General features: G+C 41.9%; 5 protein-coding genes across 12 annotated transcripts in view; 3 read left to right on the top strand and 2 right to left on the bottom strand.

Annotated features, from left to right (window-relative positions):
• LOC100116362 (septin-7) overlaps positions 1–3,992 on the top strand; it is a 47,990-nt gene extending 43,998 nt beyond the window's left edge. For 4 of the 5 annotated variants that reach the window (XM_032599942.1, XM_032599941.1, XM_032599938.1 and 1 more), the window contains one exon: positions 484–1,551. In XM_032599942.1, the coding sequence (XP_032455833.1) occupies positions 484–532 (49 nt within the window). In that variant the 3' untranslated portion in view covers positions 533–1,551. Of the gene's footprint in view, positions 1–483 lie in introns of all 5 variants that reach the window. The other variant, XM_031929861.1, reaches the window with a different exon arrangement.
• A 1,541-nt stretch (positions 3,993–5,533) lies between these two features.
• On the top strand, positions 5,534–10,508 carry LOC100116401 (hydroxymethylglutaryl-CoA synthase 1). Its single transcript, XM_008210465.4, has one exon. It carries the CDS (start codon positions 8,149–8,151, stop codon positions 9,523–9,525), a length of 1,377 nt encoding a protein of 458 aa, XP_008208687.1. The 5' UTR covers positions 5,534–8,148; the 3' UTR covers positions 9,526–10,508.
• On the bottom strand, positions 10,128–13,377 carry LOC100116433 (ras-related protein Rab-43). Its single transcript, XM_016988054.3, has 5 exons — positions 12,885–13,377; positions 12,579–12,663; positions 12,397–12,495; positions 12,159–12,316; positions 10,128–12,058 (listed from the first exon to the last, which is right to left on the bottom strand). The coding sequence occupies exons 1-5, from the start codon at positions 13,098–13,100 to the stop codon at positions 11,951–11,953; spliced, it is 666 nt and encodes a 221-aa protein (XP_016843543.1). The 5' UTR covers positions 13,101–13,377; the 3' UTR covers positions 10,128–11,950.
• A 4,158-nt stretch (positions 13,378–17,535) lies between these two features.
• The window catches only part of LOC100116467 (pikachurin), a 75,850-nt gene continuing 69,196 nt past the window's right edge, over positions 17,536–24,189 (bottom strand). For all 4 annotated transcript variants that reach the window (XM_031929851.1, XM_031929852.1, XM_031929854.1 and 1 more), the window contains 6 exons: positions 23,637–23,860; positions 21,331–21,580; positions 20,265–20,599; positions 19,940–20,185; positions 19,753–19,856; positions 17,536–19,268 (listed from right to left, as the gene is read on the bottom strand). In XM_031929851.1, the coding sequence (XP_031785711.1) occupies positions 19,120–19,268; positions 19,753–19,856; positions 19,940–20,185; positions 20,265–20,599; positions 21,331–21,580; positions 23,637–23,860 (1,308 nt within the window). In that variant the 3' untranslated portion in view covers positions 17,536–19,119. The remainder of the gene's footprint in view (positions 19,269–19,752; positions 19,857–19,939; positions 20,186–20,264; positions 20,600–21,330; positions 21,581–23,636; positions 23,861–24,189) is intronic.
• LOC100116601 overlaps positions 21,504–24,189 on the top strand; it is a 114,870-nt gene continuing 112,184 nt past the window's right edge. Inside the window, exon 1 of the mRNA XM_031929871.1 lies at positions 21,504–21,591. The gene's annotated coding sequence lies outside the window, so the exon portion shown is untranslated. The remainder of the gene's footprint in view (positions 21,592–24,189) is intronic.

The raw sequence follows: 24,189 nt of genomic DNA, 5'->3' as shown, positions 1-24,189 counted from the left end.
CCCCCACCGAGGTGGGGACGAGGTTCCAATAGATAGACAGCTCACTATGAATTTGAACGTAACTTACGAAAAAGAAATATTAAGATGTTAGTCTTTTCGACATAACAATCAATATTTGCCAGTAAATTAGAAATACGACGACTTAGACTGATTTTTAGTGATCTGTCGATCTATTGGACCCCCCCCCCCAATACAGCGTACACAGGCAACGGTGATCGACAAATTGCTTTCTCTGAACAGTTTAAAGTCATCGTTTGAAATTATGTTTCTGGTTTTTCGTAAACTCAATTGATAAATCAATTTTATAGTTTGAATTTGTTGTTGTATATTTTGCTTTAGCTTGAGACAATATTTAACATTTTTATAAATAATTCTAACTGCATAAAAAATCAAGCTAAACTCTCAGGGAGAGCAATGTGTACACACGATCGGCGCAAGTTATCTTTCCTCAGAAATTGACACGGTAAATTTTTCCTCTTTCAGAGCCGTCGACGGCAAGGACAAGAAGAACAAGAAGAAGGGCCTGTTCTAAAGCGCCTCTAAGCTGCATTACACAGCCAAAGATCCGAAAGTGGTCAGTTTGGTATCAGAGCCCCTCGCCCACACGCACACACACATACTCAAAAAGAGAGTCAGAGACAAAAAGAACGAGTATAAGTATATACAAAGCAGAAAAAAAAAATAATGAAAGCATTTTTTAAATAAAAGTAACACAACAAACCATCCGAACGCCTTGATGCGTGAGCGCGCTCGCAAAATCGCATATATACAATACATACACAGATATATTTCATGCGCTAATAAAAGAAAGGAGTAAAAGAAGGATAGCAAAAACCTCGTCGGCACCACAGCGTCGTTCAATTTTCTACGTACATAATAATAATAATAAACTTAATTAAACGAGATAGGGATTGAAATTGTATAACGAACGAGGCGAGCGGTCGTCGCTCGATGCAAGGGGACAAGGAGATAATCGAGAGGTCGCGAAAGCCCTCGTTTTCTCTCTTATTTCTCGCAAGCAAAAATCTGCATGTCGACGACCGACGAATTTTCTTCCTTGCTTTGCATACGAACATTACAGAAAAACAGTCGCGCGAGAGTGTCGAAGTGCAGTGGCCATATATTTATGTATAAAATTTAAATTAAAGAAAATACGTATGAGAATGAGTATGTGAGGGAGAGAGAAAGAGAGAGTCTTTTACGGCACACACGTGTCGCGTATATAATATTGTGGCGTGTAAAGACGTATATCATAATAGATTCATACCGCGTAGCGTCGATCGAAACGCTTGTCTATAGTGTCTCGTCAAGACCCGTATGTGTGTGTGCGAGCGTATCTCAAGTGTGTGAAGAACCGTTGCCGAGATTTCGGAAATTCGGCTTTTTCTCCCACAAAGAGAGATGGAAAACAAGATTCCCGCGCGGCCCGTTGCCGAGTGTGTAACGCAAACAAAGAGTCATACATGTTATACAAGAGATTTCGTCGACTCACCGACAAATTGACTTCGAAGCCTCTCGGAAGAGCGCTCGACGCAATCGCTATGACGAGAATTCTTTCGCACGAGTATAGCGCGAGATTCTCGCAAGGGCCTAAATTTTTTTACGGACGAGAAAATCAGTCGCGGCGCTGATTTTTTTACGAGGCTTCCGCGCTGTTGATGTGTTTTTAAACGATCAACTTTTAGATGAGCATATAACAATATATTCTTGCGCTTTGTGTATCCTGTATTAATTTATATACGAGAGCATCGAACATCATTTATGATTTTTTAATAAAACAGCAGAAAACACACTTTGTTATTTTATTGATAATTAAGGAGAGTCTTCGAGTTTGCGGACACGACGCATTTAGTGCCAAAACCGTATGTATCCTAATCGCGAATTAAATCTCAAGCGAGTAGTAGGCGCCTTCCGGACACGTTCGCAGATCTTATATACTCGCAGTTACCGGTCGTTCCAGTGCCATCAGCGATTCCAATTTACGACGTGCATTCGTACCCCTCGTGCCAAAACTATAGAGCTTAATTATCGGTTATTGGATTCTCGTGTCAGTAAGAAAAGCAAATAGGTCACGATTTACACGAGTTTTTATCTCACGCTCGATTCAGTATCCACTATTTAAACCTATGAGATTTATTTTTATATTTGCGTTGTTTTCATTGTTGTAAACATATTATAGTACACGTGTGTAACGACGCGTTTTTGAGAATAAAAAGTTTTATACATGTAAAATCGAACGATTTCGACGTTTCTTTATCGTATCTCATGCAAAAATATTTTAAATAATTGACGTCTAGTACACAAGCACGATTAGGATCACCTCGAGGAGTACGACTAAGATATCGCAAAACGTTTTTTACTTGCTCCTCTTTTTAGAAGCTTACACAACCGTTGACATCTCTATGCAGAAGTAATATTTAACTCGCATGCAGAAGCATAAACATTGATAAAAAAAACTACGCGCTTCCGACAAAAAAAGTCTCTCTCTCTATATCTCGCGATATTTTTCCGTAAAAGTTGATTTCAAGACGCCGAGTGAGAGAAGAAAAAATATACGGATGATCCGACTCTTCCGTTATGCGGGTGAACGAACTCATTAGCATATACGGAAATGTCGGAATCCAGGAGATGCGTCTCTTTTTCGGCTATCGCCGATAGCGCGCGTTGCTTGGGCAAGCCGGTTTTTCGGCTACTTTTACTATTAGAAAAAAAATCAACGCTTCCGTGCTCTCATTCGACGTGGCGTCAGCTTTCTATTTCCTCGCGCGATCGAATGATTTTTTTCGCCCCTTGACATGTATCTTCCAGACGCGCGAAATTTCGCCCTATAGAGATTACTTATATAGGGCGAGTATGTGTGATGGGAGACTGCAGGCATGGGCTGGCGCGACGACTTCAAAATCGATTCGTCTCGGTGTGTATAATTATTATCGAAAGAGAAAGAGTAATGTGTTTGTGAATTTATTGTCGATACGTGATATATATACTGTATTTATAATCTATTTTTATCAGTATTCTTTTTTATAACTGTCTTTTGTACACAAATTATGTAGATTCGTCTATCGATTGTACTATCTTGTATCCAAATTATATCGCTGTGTAACTTTATTTATACGTGAAAGAGTTTATTGTAATTAACGATGTTTAGTATTTCAGTTTATACGTAATGTAGAGTCAACGTTAAGTCTTGCGCACTTTTTTCAGCACGGGTGTACAATAATGTTTGTTTAAATGACAAACGATAGATTTGTCGGACATTTTAATCGCTGCGATTTCGTTCCGATCAATGTTGACATTAATGCGAAATTTGAAGCGCGATTATTAAATTGGTAGTATATTGCATATATTTTTTGTGTTATTTGAAGGAATTGCGCTGATAGAAAAGCAAGCACGCATGGAGACATACATTTACGACATTATGAAAAATCACGTCTTATTAACGTTGAATCTGTGAAGCTCGACTGTAAGCGCCGGAGCGTTACTAATTCGTTTTTAAATATCATCGACGTATACATTAAAATATATATTTTACGTGAGCGAGAATTGAACAAATAAAAGAAACCAATGAAAAAAAGGTAAACCTTTATATAATGCAACGGCGCCGACCGTTTAGAGATAACAAAGCGAAAAGCTGACGCGTTCAAGGGCGCATATGACGATTATACGAATGAACGTGTATTTTAATTCGTGTGATGTTGTGTGTATAGTATCTTGAGAATGAGAAAGCAAATCGCTTCATTCGTTTCTATCCAAAAGTTCCAAAAGTTCCGCACATAAAGCTTCGCGGGAATATCATGTATACACGCTAATTGCAAGCTCGCGTTCGGAGAATGAATGACAGAGCGACAGTTGTTTTTTTTTAATCATAAATAGACAGGGAGCTACCGCTGCTATGTACTTGTAGGCGATTTGAATAGAACTCGCGACTGTAAGTGTAACACTTATATATATACATTACGATTATGTATTCGATAAATTATCTATAAAAACTACTCTCCGCTTTCTTCATTCCAATTTACATCATCTGCCTTTCTATACAGCATAAACAAGCACCGTCAAAACTACCGAGGAAGATTATATCTCCGACTGTCTCGTGAAACACTTCACAATAAAGATCGCCGAGTTTATCCACTTTCAGCTGGTCGCGTGAAGGCGTGCGAAAAAAGACGCTCGGCTGGAGAAAGAGAAAGAGCCACAAGGTGCAACGAGCCGATGGAATGCGAGGATCTCAACACACACACACACGCACGCACACACGCACACACGCGCACACACACACACACACACATAAACGTCGTCTCAATGAAAGTTGCCGTCTCCTGGCCGACATTCGCCCGATGCACGCATGACTTCGTGCGCACGTGCGTCTTATTGCGAACTGTGAGTACATACAAGCCATACTTTGCGATTTCGTACATTAATCATATTAATCCCTCGCGGTGTATTGAATCAAGAAAGCGTAATTCATTCCTCTGTGTACAACTAAAACCTTATACATAGGAGAAAAATCTATGTCAGTGTGTCAGCGGCAATCTGTTCGATTATAGTGGCCAGTAGTATGCTCGATGAGGCGAGAAAAATAGTCCCGCAATTGAGGATACACGTCGTGTGTGTAACTCCGTCTGAAATTGTGTAACAGCCATCGTCGCATTATATATATATATATATATAGTATACACACATCGAGAAAAGGCACTACACGAGCCCGTCGCATGATAGCAGGCGAAAAATGCGCCGTTTTTCGTAACGCGCCGTATACACATCGCACACGCGCACGTGAGAGAGCGGACGTCGTAAATTGCTATTAATCACCGATAATTTTCTCCTCGAAAGCGAAACTACCTAAACGCGCGCGTATATGCGTATACAGAATTTCTGCGCGACTATAAGTGCTGCCAAATGGCCGGGCGTTTCGAAATTCCAGATAGTTCCGCGGCTTTATCTTATACATTCGGGAATAGCCCAACGACCAGATACACTTATGCACACAGCTCGTATAGATGTGTATAGAGGTATACCGCACACACTAACTCGCGCGACTTTCATTTACAACCGAGCGAAACTTTCTTTTTCCATTGAGAGCCGCGCGTGGATGTTCAAAATCACTTCGAAGCGAGCTTATATATGCGGGCTTCGGTTATTTTCAAACGGCCCGCGCGCGCTAAAACCGGATCTTGATTATTTATCCGCAAAAGTACGCGCGGCCGCAGTGTTCATACTTATACGCCCCGCGAGCTCTTATACGCTCGACTGTAAGGCTTGATGTGCTGTCGTGTGCGTGTGCGCGAGAGAGATCGATCGACGGAGTGGGCATGAAAAAAAAAACGGTGACACTCTTATCTGTAATTAATCGGTTAATTACTTATGAGCTTTGGCGCGTCGAACGTGCCGACTGGACTCGAACACATTGTTTGAAAACGATGATCGATGAGGAGAGAATTTTTTTTATTAATCATTAAACATTTCTATATAGATAACGCAATGAATAACGTCTTCCGTCTCAGCGAAGCATCACGAAGCTGTGGCGTGAATCACCCCAGACAAATTACAATCAATCAAGCTCGATACGGAATGATTCTAAAGTTCCGTAAAAATTCTCCTCTCGCGCGTGATACAATGCAAGCTCTTTTCGAATTTTCATCATGACTCGCGCAAGAAGACATCGGTACTACACAAAAGAAATCACTGACACACAGAGCGATGCGTAGCTATACCGAATTTGCATCGTCCCCGCGATGATTCACGCCGGTCATTAATAAGCTATACTCGTATACCGCTGCGGCGAAAAACCGTCGCGCTGACACAGAACGGCTAATTAACGCGCGGGGCACTTAAAATGCGATATTTTCAAATCTACAAACGACAGTTGAACAAGCATAGGCTCGAACTTTTCGTATACGCAAACTCGAGCGCTTGTTTAATAACGCGACGAAGCGAGTGTCACACGCGTCGACCCGCGACTCGCCAGTTATTCGCTCGAGGAAAAATACGCCGTGACAGGTTCTCACGCGCGGTTGTTCGTTATTTTTTTCGCCGCACTTTCTTTCAGCGAAACAACTTGCGGTGCGTCGGTTTTGCATACAGCTGCGAGATTATTTATAGGACGTCGGTGGCGTATATCGAATGTTTCCTAGCTAGAGATATTCGTGTAATCTTTATTTGAAATTTTAGATGCGCCTACTAAATATACAGCAATGACTTGTATTATTTACAACGAATTGCGCCCAAATCATCGGAGATTCAAACTGCGTCAACGTAAAATGTGAAGTCAAGCGTGAAAACACTTAAGACAATGGTATCTTTACGGATACACAAACTGTCTGGTGACTTATCCGCAGGTCAAGTATAAAGAAAGTCGATCACGCGCGTATGAACGAGCGCAAAAAAAGCAAAAGACTCGAGCACGGAAACGAGTCCAGCCACTTTTCGACAAAAACTAGATCCGAAGATCGAATCGGTAGATTTACAAAAATTTATTCCGTTTTTCAACCAGCTACGTCCATATTTTTCTGTTGCATAAGTCTTGAGAAAAGAACTCTTTTTTTTGCTTTAACTTCAATCTTCCGATGAGATGGACGTATAATGTATCCTATGGGCATTTCGTTTTTTCTAGCTTCAAGTACACGGTACACTTATCTTCTTCGTAGACGTATAGACGGATGGGCGGAATAAGAGGACACTATGAAAAATTAGTTCGACAGAATCGGAGGACGTTTACAGTTTTGCGCAACTTTTATCACGGCTGTTATGAACGAGCGAAACATCGCTGTAACTCGAGACTACATTGAACTATGGATCGCGATTAAGCAGAATCAAGAGTGAATATTCTTTCTATGGCTTTGCGACGCTGCAAAAATAGCATCTGCAAATCGTCGGAATTTTTATTAAAATTGATGCGCTGGTGACGTCGCGCTCACGAATAATGCATCCAAAGTGCCTATGGAACTTTTCTTATTTAAAAAATGTTTCCGCTGCTGGTTCTATACATGAATTTCAAATTAAAACACGAAATTTATTCCAAAGTAAAAAAAATTGTAAGCATCGAGTATTGTCCGAGAATGTCACGAAATGCCTTTTGAACCTTGAAAACGGTTATTTCTGTTCGTCAATCTTTACTCAAGCTACATAATGGAAGAGCGTTCTTCGAAAATTTTGTATCTGAAAAGACGCAGAAAACAGCATTGTGAGCTTCCTTGAAGATTTCGATCCGTCGCGATCGCAACGTACATCAAACAATGATTTCTCGCTCAATAGCCACGCGGGCGACTTTTCTTCTGCGACTGTTTACAACTAGCGCATATCGAAATGCCGTTAAACGCGTAGTTTTGCCAAAACAACTAATACAAAAACAGCTTATTAGACATAGACTAGACTACTAGACATCGTTCGCAAGGATTTATAAAAAATCGACTCGTCTCTCTGTCATCATCTCTTACTTTAAAAAATCAGATAAACAAAAATTCGCCCGAAATCCCACGAATGTTACATAAACATATATCTACATACCCTCCTGAAGTGGAGGGAGAGAGGCGTATATACATAGCGCACGCGAGGAAGAGAGAGACGCACGACACACAGACACACAGACACACACACGCACAGCCACCTCGTCCCGGAGTCCCGCTCCAAAAGAAGTCGCGCCTGCTGCGACACGACAGCATTCGCGCCCGAGCCTTTGAGCCGAGCGGACGCGTGAAAGACAGTATACATAGCGGCACGGCCGAGCTAGCAGACTACGCGCATACGAAATCTGCCCAGGCATCACAGCTGAAGAAAGTGAAATTCCGCGCGCGCCGGAGCAATCTTTACACGCACTGGTGGTGGGGAGTCGTGCTCTCTCACCTAGTGACCGTGATTTTCACTCGGCGGGAGTTTCACTTCTAACCTCAATACCCGCGCGTGTTGGCGGAGCTCGTTCCGGCTTTGTAACATTTCAGAAAGATACGGGACGGCCGTACTTCTGCTAGCTCCTCTTCGCCCGCCTCTACGTGTGCCATTACGTAAAGACCCTTGGACAATGATGTAACTGCTGCCGCACCGAGTGTTCGAATTCCTTGTAGTCTGCTTCGTTGTTATTGTTGCACAGTTCGGTTCGCCGTTGTTTTGAGTGTCGTCCTCGAAAAAAAAAGAAGAAAAAAAGGTGAAACCATGTGGCCTGAGAACGTGGGTATCAAGGCGCTGGAGGTCTACTTCCCGGCCCAGTACGTGGATCAGACGGACCTGGAGAAGTTCGACGGGGTGTCCGCCGGCAAGTACACCATAGGCCTGGGCCAGTCCAGGATGGGCTTCTGTAACGACCGGGAGGACATAAACTCGCTCTGCCTGACGGTGGTGCACCGGCTTCTGGACAGATACGCCATCAAGCCCGAGCAGATCGGCAGACTGGAAGTCGGCACCGAGACCATACTCGACAAGAGTAAGTCCGTCAAGTCCTGTCTGATGCAGCTGTTCGAGCCCTCCGGCAACACCGACGTCGAGGGCATCGACACCACGAACGCCTGCTACGGTGGCACCGCCGCTCTCTTCAATGCCATCTCCTGGGTCGAGAGCAGCGCCTGGGATGGAAGACTCGCCCTCGTCGTGGCCGCCGACAACGCCGTCTACGCGAGTGGTAGTGCTAGGCCCACCGGTGGTGCTGGAGCTGTTGCCATGCTGGTGGGTCCGGACGCCCCTCTGGTGTTTGACCGTGGACTGCGTGCCTCCTGCATGAGACATGCTTATGACTTTTACAAGCCAGATCTTAGGTCAGAGTATCCCACCGTCGATGGAAAGCTCTCTATTCAGTGTTATCTCAGTTCCCTGGACACCTGCTACCAGAGGTACTGCGACAAGGCTAAGGCCAAGAAGCAAGGGCATGATGTAACTGTGAGGGACTTTGACGCCATGCTGTTTCATTCTCCATACTGCAAGCTCGTTCAGAAGTCATTCGCCAGATTAGCTCTTGTTGACTTCTTAAACTCCGCCAAGAGCAACTCCATTCAGAATCATGTCGACTTGCAGAAGTTCAGTAATCTTTCCCTGGAAGATACATACTTTGACAGAGACGTGGAAAAGGCTTTCATGGCATTGAGTAAGAATGATTTTGAGCAGAAAACTAAACCCAGTTTGTTCATAGCTAATCAAGTAGGAAACATGTACACACCTTCTGTTTATTCTGGACTTGTCTCACTGCTCATCGATAAGCCAATAGAGGCTTTGGCTGGTAAGAAGATAGGAGTGTTTTCTTATGGATCTGGACTCGCATCCAGCATGTATTCGATAACGGTCACAAAAGATGTGAGCCAAGACTCGGCTCTGAGCAAATTGGTAACAAATCTGTCCTACGTCAAGACTCAGCTGGAAGCAAGACGGAAAGTGCATCCTGAAGAGTACACTGAAACTTTAGCTTTAAGAGAAAAAAACTGTCACACTGTACCGTTTGAGCCTCAGAGCAGTATTGATAATATGTTCCCAGGAACTTATTACCTCGTAAAAGTTGACGAGCTGTACAGAAGAACTTATGAGAGAATACCAAATTTAAAATAGTTATTATATTTTAATTATTCAGGAAAAACGTTGGTGAGAAAATTTTGCATACTGATTTATGTATGCAGTTCTTTATTTCAATTTACTTCTAAAACCATGAAAAATTTATGAGTGATGTAAAAAAAGCAAGAATTCAGATTCAGTATATAGAATTCGATCTTGCTTTCTTTATGTAAACCATTGAAAAACAATGATTTGAAAAAAATCTTAAACCCTGACAAGATACTTTTTTAGTTTCACAAACGTTTCTCCTACGCTGTAGTCAAACAAAACTGCTTAGTTGAATGTATATTATTACTATTTTGTAAAAATATTCCATTTTCCAATTAGCTAGGCCAGTCAGTGATTGATCAACTTGTTTATTCATATTTGTCAATTTAATACACAAAATGTCTGCAACTGAATAGATAGAAAATTGTATTGATAGGTTCAAAAAATTTACTAAGAGAGTAAAAAAAAATAATCACATCTCTCACGTGCCTTTGATCGTTGACTATTCATAGATTGCAGACAAATTCAGAGAAATAAATAAAGGTGAACAATTATCGTTATCGTAATTGTACATAATTTATAATAATGCTGAGAATTTTTCAAACATTATGCTTACGAAAATTTTTCATTTTTGAATAATGACACAACAATGTTACATCATTGTCTTATTCTTTTACCTTTAAATAATATATTTGTATTTCTACATTGTCTTAATGTAAAATGTTACTATTATTTGGTTATTTATTTATAATAACGAAAGTGAACGATATAAAATGTTTAAAAAGTATATTGATTTAATCTATATACATAAATATTATAGCCGAAAAGGATAAGGAATGTAAAAGTATGATTCAGATGACGAGAGCCATATTGGCCTCATATGTATTCCATGTATTTAGAACAAGTGGTGAAGGTTTTTTTAAATTACTATTTTTAGTTACACACTAAATCCAAAATTATTATTATTTAATAAATATATCATTTCTTGTTAATTTTGTTTTTGTTTATTTTTCCAGACATCTATTTTTTTCTCTAACTAACTTTCATAAGATTTATTTTCTTCAAAATTAACTTAAAAATATTTTCGTGTTTGTGTAAATAATTCTATTCTGTACCACTGATAATGTAATTTCATTTATTAATTTTATTTGCAATATATTTATTAAAGTACAATGTCACAAATCTTTGCAATATTTGTGACTATTTTAATTTGTACAGTAACAGTTGACTTTTAATACAATAAATATCAAAAGCCTCGTAAATTGCTTTTTATACATAAATAAAGTAACAAGTAACAATTTGGTTTTTTGTATCAATATTCCTAAAGAATATTATATGATAAAAAAGATTCTTAAAAAGTAGATTATTTTGAAAAATAATCTTAGTCTGAGATTTCGAGAAGGCTAATCATGAATTTTCGAAATTCCTAAATTCAAATCACCTGTGGTGTACTTTAAAAGTTTTCCTTGCATGACTACTTAGTAGTCATAGAAAATTACAAACGTCAACGCCGCAAATGTACGAGCTTACAGAAGGTCCAAAATAAATAAATTATTATTTATAAAGTCTCAGATCTATCTTTGTAAAGTGGTTTAAAAAATCTACATCTGTTAAAAAAATCTGCCATCCAATGCACATCATCGTGATGACAAATATGCATAATATAAATCAGTCACTACGAATTTTAAGGCAAAGCAGTTAGTTTATAGGCGCATCATATTCTTGACTGGCAGTTATGCATTGTGAAGCATATTGCTGCTTTGCAATGTATGCGCTAATGTAGTGAAGAGCTATAAAATTAATTAAGTATGATAATCATTTTAGCAACGATTTTCAGATACAAAAGTGCAGTGACACTGCTAGAGTAAGAAAAAGGCACTGAGTATCAATCCTAATTAGATCAGGTCACTGAGGTAATATATAAAGTTTTGAGATTGATTGGTCAAATCTCATATAAATACTCTTTTGTCTCATTGTTCTGTCTACAGGTGCACACACACACACACACACACATATATATATATATATATATATATGTATATATATAAATGACCAAAGCCAATGCCTTGTAAGACTAAAACAATTTTGTCCATGAATCACTTGCGAATTTATATAATAATATAATCACTTAGGTATCCCAGACAACCCAAATCTCACTTTTTCGGATCGCCAGATAAAAGTTAATCAAAACTTGATTCTCATATTTTAAAACTGATTGTTTGATAAAAGTTGTGTTTTGATCAATTAAAGTCAACAGTCTCAACTGTGCGTAATATTCTTAAAATTACTATAGTGATTGGTCAAATCAGTTCATTTTAAAATACTAATATCATTGAGATATGTATAAAATTAAATTATGTGAAAACCCTATTGTAAAATTGTAAAATTTTTAAGACACATCATCGTTATTTAGAAGAGCAGTGAATAAGATGACTCACGAAAATTTAAATGAACACGTTGAGCACGAAGAGAGATTGCGCCCATTGCCAAGTTTGACAGTGTCGTTTTCTTCTGTATTGACTTGACGATTTTCGTGACGTCTCTGAAATGTGCATAATGTAAATAGTCATTCAATTTGCTAAATTTACACTGCTTATTGCATCTAGTCTAAAACAAAAGACATTGATGCTGCTGTATCATACCTTCAATTCAGAGGCCAAACAGAAAAATATGGAATCAATATTAGTATTCTCTTTTGCCGAAGTTTCGACAATACGAAATACTTCAGGAAGGTATTCGCACACAGCCTCAGCTTCAGCTTTTTGAACTTCTCGGGCGTCTTCCAGATCACATTTGTTGCCTATTGTATACAAAGCAGACAAATAACTAATTATGTGATTATTCTCCAGAACAGATGGAAAATTTCAATCGAGTACTTGCCTACTAAAATTAAGAGTACATGGGAGGAAGTGTACCTCCTTATCTCATCGATCCACCTTTGTAAGCTCAAAAACGATGATCGTTTTGTAATGTCGTAGACTGTAAGAGACGGAAACAGAATAAAAATGTGCAAGCATTATAGAAACACTTAACAAAAGAGAAAAATTAATGAAAATCCTCACCCAAAATAACACCATTGGCAGATCTGTAGTAGCTCTGCGTTATCGTGCGGAATCTCTCCTGACCAGCTGTGTCCCAGATTTGCAGCTGAAAAACAAGCACGCTCGGTTACAAAGTACTCTCTCCGACAATCTCAGCGCAGGCATTCCCAAGCATCCGAGTGTCAAAAAAGCGAAAACAAAGTCCTCGCTGAGGGACAAAAACAAAAGAAGCAACCTAACCTCCAAAGCATGACACTTAGGACTGCAGAATCGCGAACAAAAGAGACAATACGCATATATATCTGTCAATCGCGAATCGGGCCCTACCTTGACGCGCTTTCCATCGACGAGGACTGTCTTCATGGAGAAGTCCACCCCGATGGTGTTGCCATGCCTCTGGATGAAGTTGCCGGACCTGAACTTCTGGACGATGCAGGTCTTGCCAGTACCGCAGTCACCGATCAAAACGATCTTGAACAGGTAATCGAAGCCCTCGTCGTTGCTCGTTGTGGTCATCAGATTGTTCGGGTCTCGCGACGACATCTTATCTCTCTCAGCAGCTTATCTCGAGCACACGGACTTGCGGGTAATCTTGATATACTTATATACACGTCGACGTGCGTAAGTACGAGCTATTCCCTCGTGGCTAACAGCTGCAGCAGGGGTGGATCTCTCTCTCTCTCTCTCTCTCTCTCTCTCTCTCTCGCGCGCGCGCAACAGTCAGTTTGTTTTTATTTTGGATGCTGGCGCAGTAGCTACGACGTCTCTCGATCTCGCAGCGCCATTTTTCTCTACACGCCTCCGCAGCGCGAGCACAGCGGAGAGAACCCGAGCCGCGCGCTATAGGTGAGAGAGCATAGTTGCATGTGCACTTGTGTCTGTGTGCAGGTATACAGTATATGTATAGGTATAGCGCGACGCGACTACATGGGAGCGGATCGGACGGAGTGTATATAGAAGAGAAAAACCCGCGGAGCTGCAGAGAGGATGTGGCCTTTCCGAGGCATGATTCACGCGAAGAGAACAGTGAGCTGTATTATACGTGTGGAGACAGGTAGCTATATACATATATAGAATACTGATGACCGTTGACCGTTGATGCCGGTGGGACTTGTTCTGAGAAAGGGGTTAGGGGGGGCGCGACGGGCGCGACGGCTTCTGACTTGCATCGTTATTTTTTGGTGCGATTCAAATGCAGTTTCATCGTGCAATGCGTGTAGCTTCGGTTTGCATCGCATTTTGACGCGGAGATGCGATTGATATTTGAGATTATAATCGTATAAGTAGCTTGGGAATCGTATCGGGCAGTGTAATTTCAGTTTGAAAAAATACGTTGTGTCAGTAGAAAAGCCGAGGATATCGCAAGACGTTGAATTCTACTCATATATAGGTACGTATGTATACTGAAAGATCGTCCGTGTTTCGTCCTTTTTTAATGAGGTTAGAATGACTCGCACGAAAACCATCAGCGACATAAGTATATGGAAAAACGATGAAGTGAAAATGTGAGCTATTATTTAACCTCGCATAACCGGCTATACACCTGAAAGATGCATGTGGAATACGGGTAATAAGACAAACTCAACGATTGTTTTATAAAATCTCATTTTTATTGATGCTTTTTGACAATGTGAGCTGAGAGACACACGCATACTTGCACACCGATGGTTGCCTGTTTTTGTTATTCTCTTCGGTAATTCTTACTAGAATAGCTTCACAATAGAGCGTCGGTTGTACGAAGATACACGAAACTTTAAATCATATACTCTTATGTGCAACAAACAAACCTTATACCTTAAACAGCGTGTTCGAAGATATTTAGAAGCGATTGATGGCTGCGATTATTCGTTTATCTTCTTCATCTCGACCACCTTCGAGAGCAAAGCGTATAATCGCGTATAATCGTTATAGAGTTATACTCCCTTCACTCTCCCAGTAGTGTATAACCGATCGTGATAATATTTTCGCGTATACGCTTTTTATCGTACATACACACGCGGTGAGAATTTTTATTTATTTATTTATTTATTTTTTTTGCTTAGTACGACAGTTTAGTCTACATATCGACGTAACAACTCTTAGCCGGCTCTTAATTTTTGTATATTCTGTTTGATATGCATGGTAATTTCAGTGCAAAATTCACGAGAACACACTTGTGTGAAACCGAAACCGTTTTCCAATCGTTCATTGGACAGCGTAAATATATATATATATATATATATATATATATATATATATATATATATATATTTTTTGCGTTTCTCCGATAAGTTGACCGATTGAATCTGCCTCGAAATTGAGCAGTCGATCACACAAAGCTCGATTCTTCGGTTGCATTAAAATCAACGATCGTCAAATATTTTCTGATAAGTATCAGTGAAACGAGAACAAATCGCGTTGTCATCTTCGAATTTCAAATTTTGCCGTATAATCGTAATTAATTCTCTAAACGCGCCGATTTCGCCGCGCACGATCATAACGATCTCCCTCTCCGTTACAAAATCGATCGATCGCTCTTGCTTATTATCACGCTTTCTACACAATTTTCACACGCACACATGCTCACAGACACATACACTCGCGTGGGGAACAGTTAATGAAACGCAAAATGCGGGTGATCGACGATGACAATAATTAAAAAATAGCTGATATGCGTAGCTCACACGGAGAAGAGAAAACGCAAAACGCTCGCTAAAAGCCGAAATACAATTTACACACTATATAATTATAATCGATAGTCGATTTTGCTCGTCGGTGTGTGTGTGTGTGTGTGTGTGTGTGTGTGTGTGTGTGTGAGAGAGAAAGATATGTCGCGATTGAGGATAGGTGCAATCGACTAGTACTTTTTTTTGTCTCTTTTTCTTTTATAAAAACCACCGAAAATCATCGCGTCGTAATTATGTACAATAAATTCTACGCATGAGTATAATGCATTGATATATAGTAATTCATTACCGATGCTGCGTTATGCTGTGTTGCAAGATTCGCATTTGCTCGATTTACAGACGTACACACATATTTAGGAAAACGCGCACACGTGCCTCTTGTCGCGCGTCGAAAGGTTCGGAGGATCGGGTTGGATAGACTCTTCTAATAGACTTTGCAGACGTACATAATAGAAATACTATGTAAATATAGCTTCGCTTGTACAGGACTTTCTCAGCTTCTCATTTTATTTTCGGGATCTATTAGTCTTCTGCCTGAAGAGATCTATTCTTTATACTCTTTTTTTACACACATAGAATTCGTGGGAACGCAAACTTACGGCTGTCTTGCCTTTTTTCTTTTTTTCGATCAGATACAGTATTATTACACACACAGTGAAATTTTATACGCTCCGGGATAACTATATAGAGACTGTAAAACGTCCTGTACGCTTCGACATAATATGCTTCGTATAATGATACAATCATCTATTCTTACAGTTAATGCGCGTATTTTCTGTTATTTTTTCCTGCGTCGTTTCGCCACTTATGCCATTGTTGTTTATATGTACACCCAAAGTGTGCCGGATATTCCTCGCGTGGGAATATAACAATTTTAGAAGACTTGCTCGTTCTCTCATTTCAAAAGCGTAGTGCAACAATAGATGTTGCGGGAATAATCATCATTCTTTTTTTAACAGCTTGTGTGCACTCGCCTCTTTTTCGCTCTTAACTAAATAGGTTTTTACAACTAACCTTACGCATACCGCGACGACCTCGTCGTCGTCCGCCTCCTTTGTTATAATTATATTCAAATGGAATCAACGACGAAATTAATTATAGTCCTTACTTTTGCTCGCTGAGATCATAATATGCGTATTCGGAACTTCGTTATATATACTCTAAGTAAAATCTTACTTATATATTTTACCGTAAATGAGATATTTAACATTGGACAGCTTGTTCGGGTCGTATAATTTTACATGCCTAGAGTTTGCCATGCCTGTTCACGCATTAGAGGCTTCTTTCCGCTTCGTGATTTTGCTTCTGTTTATTTAATTTTTATTTATTTACTTTTTTTTAAAGAAGTACTCTGGATTTTTCAGAAAAATCTGCGTGAGACATACCTCTTTGTAACAGCACAGAAGATTGTAAAAAGATTATCTAAAAATTTGAAAAACTTAACGACATAGTCAATTGCATAGCATTATTACTTTTAATTCTTCAGTTTTTATTGACAAAAATGATTATTTTAGAAGTCAATTCTCTTTTCTTACACCGAAAGCCATTGCAGCCTACGGCTTCGATTGCGCTGCTTCAAGTTTGATATTTTTTTTTCGGATTTTTCTATTGATACATTGAAATATCGTATGATTACCGATAAATCATTCATCGTATACGCGTGTACGTCGTATTTTTTCAAAAAGTTTTTTTTTCATATTCGTTCACACCGATCGCACGCAAAACCAAACAATTTTCATGAATTTTAATCATATCGCTTTCTCTTTTGTTTTTTTACAGGGCTTCCTTTTAATATTCGTTTACGATCGCGAAATTCCCCACAATGATATGGCAATATTCATGAAAATCGATGCCAAAATTTCGAAAATTAGAAGGTTCAATTTCAACAGTACCACATCGAACGTGAATGATAAAACTTGCGCAGCCTGCGTCATCCGAGTTGCTTTTAATCTTTTCTTCTCCCGCGCTTTGCACTTCTCGTCATCTCTTGGTGTACGTTATGTATATTTCTTTCATCTCTTTTATTTATATCTGCGTTTACTCAATATTTATAATATATATATATATATATATATATATATATATATATATATATATCTATATCTATCTATCTATCTATCTATCTATTCATATGTATATATATATATATATATATATATATATATATATATATATATATATATATATATATATATATATATATATATATATTTATATTTGTATATATTTATATATCCCAGAAAATAACACTTGTACAAAATTGACTATAGCCGATTGCTTCTATGATGTGTTTTTGAGAAATGGTGCTTTAAAATAATTTCTTCGCTTCTCTCTCTCTCTCTCTCTCTCTCTCTCTCTCTCTCTCTCTCTTTCATACCTGCCGCATAGACGAGGCACGTTGCCCATTTATTTTTGTCATGACGATATTATCTCCCCTTGTATATCTTTCCTCCAATATATGTATATCCTTTCATTCCGTTATAATTTGACTGGCCCTTAACGTTCTCGTGATTCTCGCGCATCGGCTGCATATTTTCATCACATACACACACGTACGCAGCGCACTTACGATATGGCGTGTACATTAAGTACGTATTGACCTAGTTTCTCGACCGAGCGCGCCACCGGCTATATATGTACCTTTGTGATTGGACCTCCCGCGAGGTCCAGGACGTTATTTTCGTATCCGTGCATCGTACCGTCTCTATTAAGCAAATTACTTTGATGCTCTTTTTTTCTTCTAAATCTCGTCTTGTACTTTGAAAGTCCCGTCTTGATTTACTTAGTGTTTTTTTTCTTTCGCGCAGGAAGCTCGTGTTATCATCATTGACGCGCTGATTATTCAGAACGTGTAAACGCGAAGCGTTATCATATATAGTTCTGCTGGATATGTAATATATATATATATATATATATATAAAAGAGGAAACAGGATCGGAGTAGCGGGGTCATATCGCGCGCAAAAGTGCCTCGTTTTGGAGGGGAATCGATATACAAATTGACGAGAGGAATTTCAGTGAATATAGTATATATGCTTCTCTTGACTCTGGTTTCATATTAGGCCTGCGCGAATCCCCCGTTGCTGGAATCGTGTCTCCTGCCTGTGGCATATTTCGTAGACAGATCCGTAATTCGAGACAAGTGTCTTTTGTGTATATGATCAGCATATGATCGAGCGACGTGTATCAATCACTCGATCGTAATACGACAATCGCGTGTATCTGTGTGGGTGTTGAGCATACGGTTAGTACAGTGCGACAAACGTGCATCGGAACGAGGAGGGTGAGATGATAGATTTTCGGAGAAATAGAGTGTGCGGACTCATCTGAAAAAGCCAGCAAGTTATCACACGCGCACGCGCACGCGCGCACACACACACACACACACACACACACACATCGCGAAGTGAGAGATAGTTCACGTCGTGTCCCCAGGGGGTTTTCATCGTGTTCAGCGTTGATGCGTCTATCATATAGAAAATATCCTACTAGCATCGAGTCTCCGTCGTTGCACGCGTATCTACCTATCTCTCGCTTCTCTATCTTTCTCTCTATACCTGATATACACGATACAGCGAAAAACTAAACCTGATAGAACTTATACAGTCGAACTGCTGCTCGGAACACAAAGATCGTACACTTAAAGAGTATAGGTACACAACGAAAGACTCGCAAGAGAAAAATAGAGAGCTAAGGACAGTTACACCCCCTCGCGCGGTCAATTACGGTCAATTATTTACAAGTACCTCGCCGACTAGAAATTCAGCTAATTCATTATATATCCTGCCAGGATACGGCTCGCAACATGTTCTTCTGTACAAAAGTGTAGTCGCGCCCTCTCGTTCCGGCGTCCATTTGTTTATCCCATTCGCGTTTACTCTCAAACTGCCGGGGAACTCAGGGTATGCACGTGTGCGTGTTGGTCGCCTGGCCGGGCGACGACAGCGCCACCGAGTAGTCCGAGTCGAGTACCAGGTCGCTTATGCAGCCCACGATGCCCTTCAGGTAGCGACCGCCCGTGGTCCTCGCTATGGACGGCGCTCCGCCTGGAAAAGTATTATTATTATTATTTTTCTAAGCACTTCGTTCGCTTTGGTTCGCCCGTTCTATGTTGCGCCTGTATTTTGGCATCAAACGCGACAGATTTTGCATTATTCAGTCCCTTGAATTATTATCGACTGTTGCATTCGGTATCTACGTGGCTTTGTGGGTCGATTATCAATCATGCAAGCCCCGATTGAATTTAAAAACATCGGGAGTGCTATCGATGAATCAGAGAATTTAATAAACGAGCTAATATAGCCAAACGTGTTCTCGCTTTACAGCGTAACTTCAAATAGTATAATTCATTTCAATATAGTATCAGCGCTATGGTTCTGTATAATTCGATAACCGACACTGTCCGTGCATCTGCTAAACACAATCACCCGCCATAACAACAATACGAATCCGCGTTCGCGATCAATTGCGATTATACGTTATTGTATATTGATGATGGGCCGTTGTTGCGCATCAAGGCGCACTACTGACCTACGTAGAGTCCGGTGTCGGTATTCAACTGCCTCAATTGTCCCGGGGATTCCGCGGAGACGACCTTGCCATTGTCCACGACCAAAGAAGCTCTCTGCTCGTTCCTGTGGAATCCAATTAAAGCGCGTTAATATCGTTTTCGTTATTTAAAAAGAAAAAAATCGAAGAGAAGAAAAACGAGACGGACCTGACCGCCCGAATCCGATGCCAGAGATCGTCGTCGAGTCTGGTGAGATTGTATCTGAGCACAGCCTCGCCGGAGCCGAGGTTGTAGGCGAGGGTCAGATAGCCTTGGTCGAGTCCGAGCGCCAGGAAGTCCTCGTTAGAATCCCTTTGTTCCTGCGGATCCGATTGCCGGCCGCTCCACAACAGCAGGCCGCTGTTGCTGCTCGCTCGGAACCGCATGTTTATGTCCACTTTGTAGCTGATTATCCTGCGCACCAACAAGCCCAGTATGCACAAGCACGTTCTCGATTGATACATACACAGTAATAGCCTCTCGATGCGCTCACCTCTTCATGGTATCGGCGTCGTCGTAGTGCAGGTAGCTGTCGCTCCCGGTGAAGCTCGGCACCGGCAGCTCGGGCTCTCTGGGTCCGCTCGTCGTCGGCGTCAGCAGCACCGAACTCGTCACCTCCACCTGCTGCTGCTGCTGCTGCTGCTGCTGCTGCTGCTGCTGCCGGGGCTCGTCCAACGCTGGACAGGGATGGGGTAGTCCCGGCCGGCAGCGGCAGGTGAAGCGCTCGCGCAGAGGCCGACACTCGGCGTCGCCGCAGGGCCGGGCCTCGCACGCGTGTCCGCAGTTGCCCACGTTCACGCCTCCCAAGGCCTCCGCTAGGATTCCGATCTGAAAATTTTCCTCGTGTACATCAGCCCACACCGAGAAAAACTTGGCGTCGCTCGTTCAGAAATGCCTCACGCCGCACGTTCTTTGTCTTGGCGAGGAAAAGCCCCGACGACTATCGCGCGCCGCGGGGAAAGTTATAAGAATGCTAATGAAGAGGGCGGCCGCGAACACGGCGGGAAAACACGCGGTCGCATACAGAGCGCTGCGCGTACGTGCATGCGAGACTCGTTTCAAACTTTGTTTCACTTTGATCGTTTCGCTCGCGCGCGCGGGCGCGAGTTATACGTTGCCGTTGCAGTTTCAATCTTTGCTCTTTGAAGAGGCGGCCCTCTCGAGAGTAAAGGGCCGCCGCCGAGGCTTTTCTCGCGATCGCGAGCTGTCGATCAGTTTTCCATTCACAAAGCGCATTTTCGAGCGCGCTCCTTTGTTTATAACGAGGCGTGTGAGCGGAGCGCGAGAGGAGCTTTATCAAGGCGCAACAGCTATACCATTTGTTCCATTCGAGTGTATGGGACGCTGGCAGTTCGAAAGTGCCTTTATATACACACATATCTGGGTTAAGCTCGGATTAGACACAGATATAGTATGCATAGGGGAACCGAAACGTCCGCGCGTCTGACTGCAGCCGTCTATTATCACTTGCGCGGTGGGGGTGGGAAAACAGAAGCGAGTGCGACACAGCGTATTATAGGAGAAGAAAAGTATAAAGGGGCTATTAGTAAGCAGCCTACCTCTCGCCGATTGAGCACGACCGTCTGTACGCATCCAACGAAGCTAGCCTTTGTCTTCATTTTAGGCGAGTACATCTCGGCGGAAGGAGCGCCGCCCAAGTAGAGATTCAACGGCAGCGAGAGTTGGGTGAAGGCTCCGGGCGCCATGATCTCCTGGGCCGGCTCGTCCTCGACCTCCAGGGATGCCAGGCGTCCCGTCCTCGACACTCGGACCTCGATCCACTCGCCCAGTCGCACCGGCTTCTCGCTCCTGCGAACCAGGTTAGTGATGTTTGACATTGCTTTATTTCATTTTATTCTCTTATGTAAATCATCGATAAGACGCTTGCCAGTAGTGCAGGTCTAGAAACGTCAGACGTATCAGGCAAAAACCAATTAAAATCCCCCGACGTCACACAAGTACACGGCGTATAGAGCAGCAGCTCATTGTTCCATTTGTCCCATAAAACTCAGTGTCAGTTCCTAGCGCACGTATGCGTATGCATACAGGTATGACTTTGACAGTCGTCGTCGGATTTTACGACGGAGCTGACGCGCAGCGGAAATATCGCGAAAGGGCCCGCGAATCGAAATTCACACGCCTACAGGAGGGTGCATGAATTATCCGTTTAATAAAAGGCTGCAGCTTACACGCGCCTTTCTCGCCCTCATGAATATTCGACTCTTTCATCTCTCGATATGGCGCGTTACACATATACTGATGACGCACACGCGCGCATCTCCCGCGTATAATAACACGTTAATGAGCGATGAATTATTTATGCCCACCGAGCGCGTAATAATGCGTTATACCTCTTTTTCTACATATGCACGTATACATACGCGCGTACGATGACGCACGCACTGCGGCGCATCGAAAGCTTTACGATATTCGCCGGCCGTTATACACACGTATATTATGCATAGCGAGATTGACGAGCTTAATTAGACTAGATGCAGCTTCTGTTTGTTGCACACATCACGCGGTTCGTCGCACAACGACGACGCTTCCGCCCGCGCTGATGGCCCTCGCTTTTCTTTGCCGCGCAATTTCCAGTTTGCGGAGGGATTAATGCATTGGATTTTTTGTTTTAATACAAGGGATTAGAGGGGGATTAATGGCGACGAGCAGACACGGTCGAGAGAGCTCGAGAATTATTTAGTTTCGGGCTGGACATACATTGGGATCGTCGTTTTAAAAATGAGCTTGCAAGCTCGTCGCAGGACTCATCGGTTTACACGTGTACAGCGTTCCATTCGAAATAATTCATGCATCAGTGCCCTCGTGATTACTGAATGCGCAAGTATAATTATACGAGAATTCATTAATTTTTATGCTGCAAAATGCGCCCACGCTAATGGTCCCGTCAAGCGCGATTAAGCGTGGATTGAAGTGGCTTTGTGAATTTTCGAAATTCCCACACCGCGCGTCTGCCCATTTTTTGGTTTCGCCACTTTGAATTAAAAAAAAGCGTCCTTTATACAATCGCATGAAAGCAATTCAGTTCACGCGTGTGTTTAATTCGCAGAGCGCAATCAGCGGCAAAAGTAGCAGCGCTCGGAATAATTTATCGCGGCAAACTATACAGCAGTGCATTAGTCGCGTGTGGCCATCCATTGCACTATCCTCGTTCTCCAGCTCGATTTACGGCGGAAGAGCAGCCGGCGAAGAAACTAATTTTAAAAGTGCCATTAAACGGTAATTGATTTTATTCGAAAGAAAGCAGTTGCAGCAGCAGCAGCAGCAGCAGCAGCAATGGGGCCCTCTAGCTCGTAATATATGTAACGCCTTTTTTATACATAACGACGGAAATTAAGCGATCCCTCGTGCTTTATCGGCGCAATGGCGTGTCCCAGCTCTCGTTTTAAGACGAATGGCCGAGCACAGCGTGTTTACTTTTTTTCCTTTTATCTTCTTTCGGCCCGCTGTCTTCCGAGCGATTAATTCGCGCGAGCTTCAGTGTATATATAGAGACATGGAATTAGTGCCTTGCGAATTCGAGTTAGCAACTTTGATGCGAATAGCTTTTATGATTAATCCTTTTTTTTAATTGAAAAAAAAGTACGTACAAAAATTATGTCCAACCGATAACTATAGCATAAATGGTCAAGGATATACTGCACGGGAGTTTCTCTCCTTCGTACACGCCATAAAAAAGACGCAATTCGCAGAGTATCGTAGTTTCCCGCAGCCTTATACCTCCGACCATATCAGGAATTCAGCGGTCAGCCGGTAGTACATAAACTGCAACAGTAGCATCGGCCACACACACATACACACACACACACACATACACGTGGACACAAACAAAGAGAGGGAGACTCACCTTAAGGTAGCACATCCAGTTCCCAGGTCGAACGTAAATTGCACATGGCCCTGCGCTAGGTAGAGGGCAATAAAATCGCCAGTGGCGTCGCTGTGATGGCCGTTATACAAGATCACACCGTCGGGGGTAGTTGGCTTCAGCGTCACGGCCAATTCCAGCCAGGACAGCGACGTTTCCGCTAATCCGGCGTACCTCAGATATGAGGATCCGTTAAACGACGGTACCTGCGAAGAGTATGTAGTGTTGGAGTAGTAGTAGTGGCTATGCATACGTAGTACACCCTCGATATTCTTATCGATTGCTAATGCGACGGAATCGACGTCACTTGAGTTGTATTATGCGAAGAGGCAATTTTCTCGCCGCCCCAGGGGGGGGGGGGATTCGTTTTTATTGTTTATCGGAATGCGATTTGTCGCCGCCTCCTTTCGCTCTGCAGACTTCTTCGTCACGTTAGCGCCCGCCGCTATATGGTATTAGGAAAAAAGCTTCGGCTGCAAACTTGACGCACTTTTTAAACAAGGCCGTATCGCAGCTCTGCACTTTCGCTACTGCG

The sequence above is a fragment of the Nasonia vitripennis genome, chromosome 4 (assembly GCF_009193385.2).
Source record: "Nasonia vitripennis strain AsymCx chromosome 4, Nvit_psr_1.1, whole genome shotgun sequence".
In the NCBI taxonomy this organism is placed as follows: Eukaryota; Metazoa; Arthropoda; class Insecta; order Hymenoptera; family Pteromalidae; genus Nasonia; species Nasonia vitripennis.
This window is presented reverse-complemented; position numbering and strand designations above follow the sequence as displayed.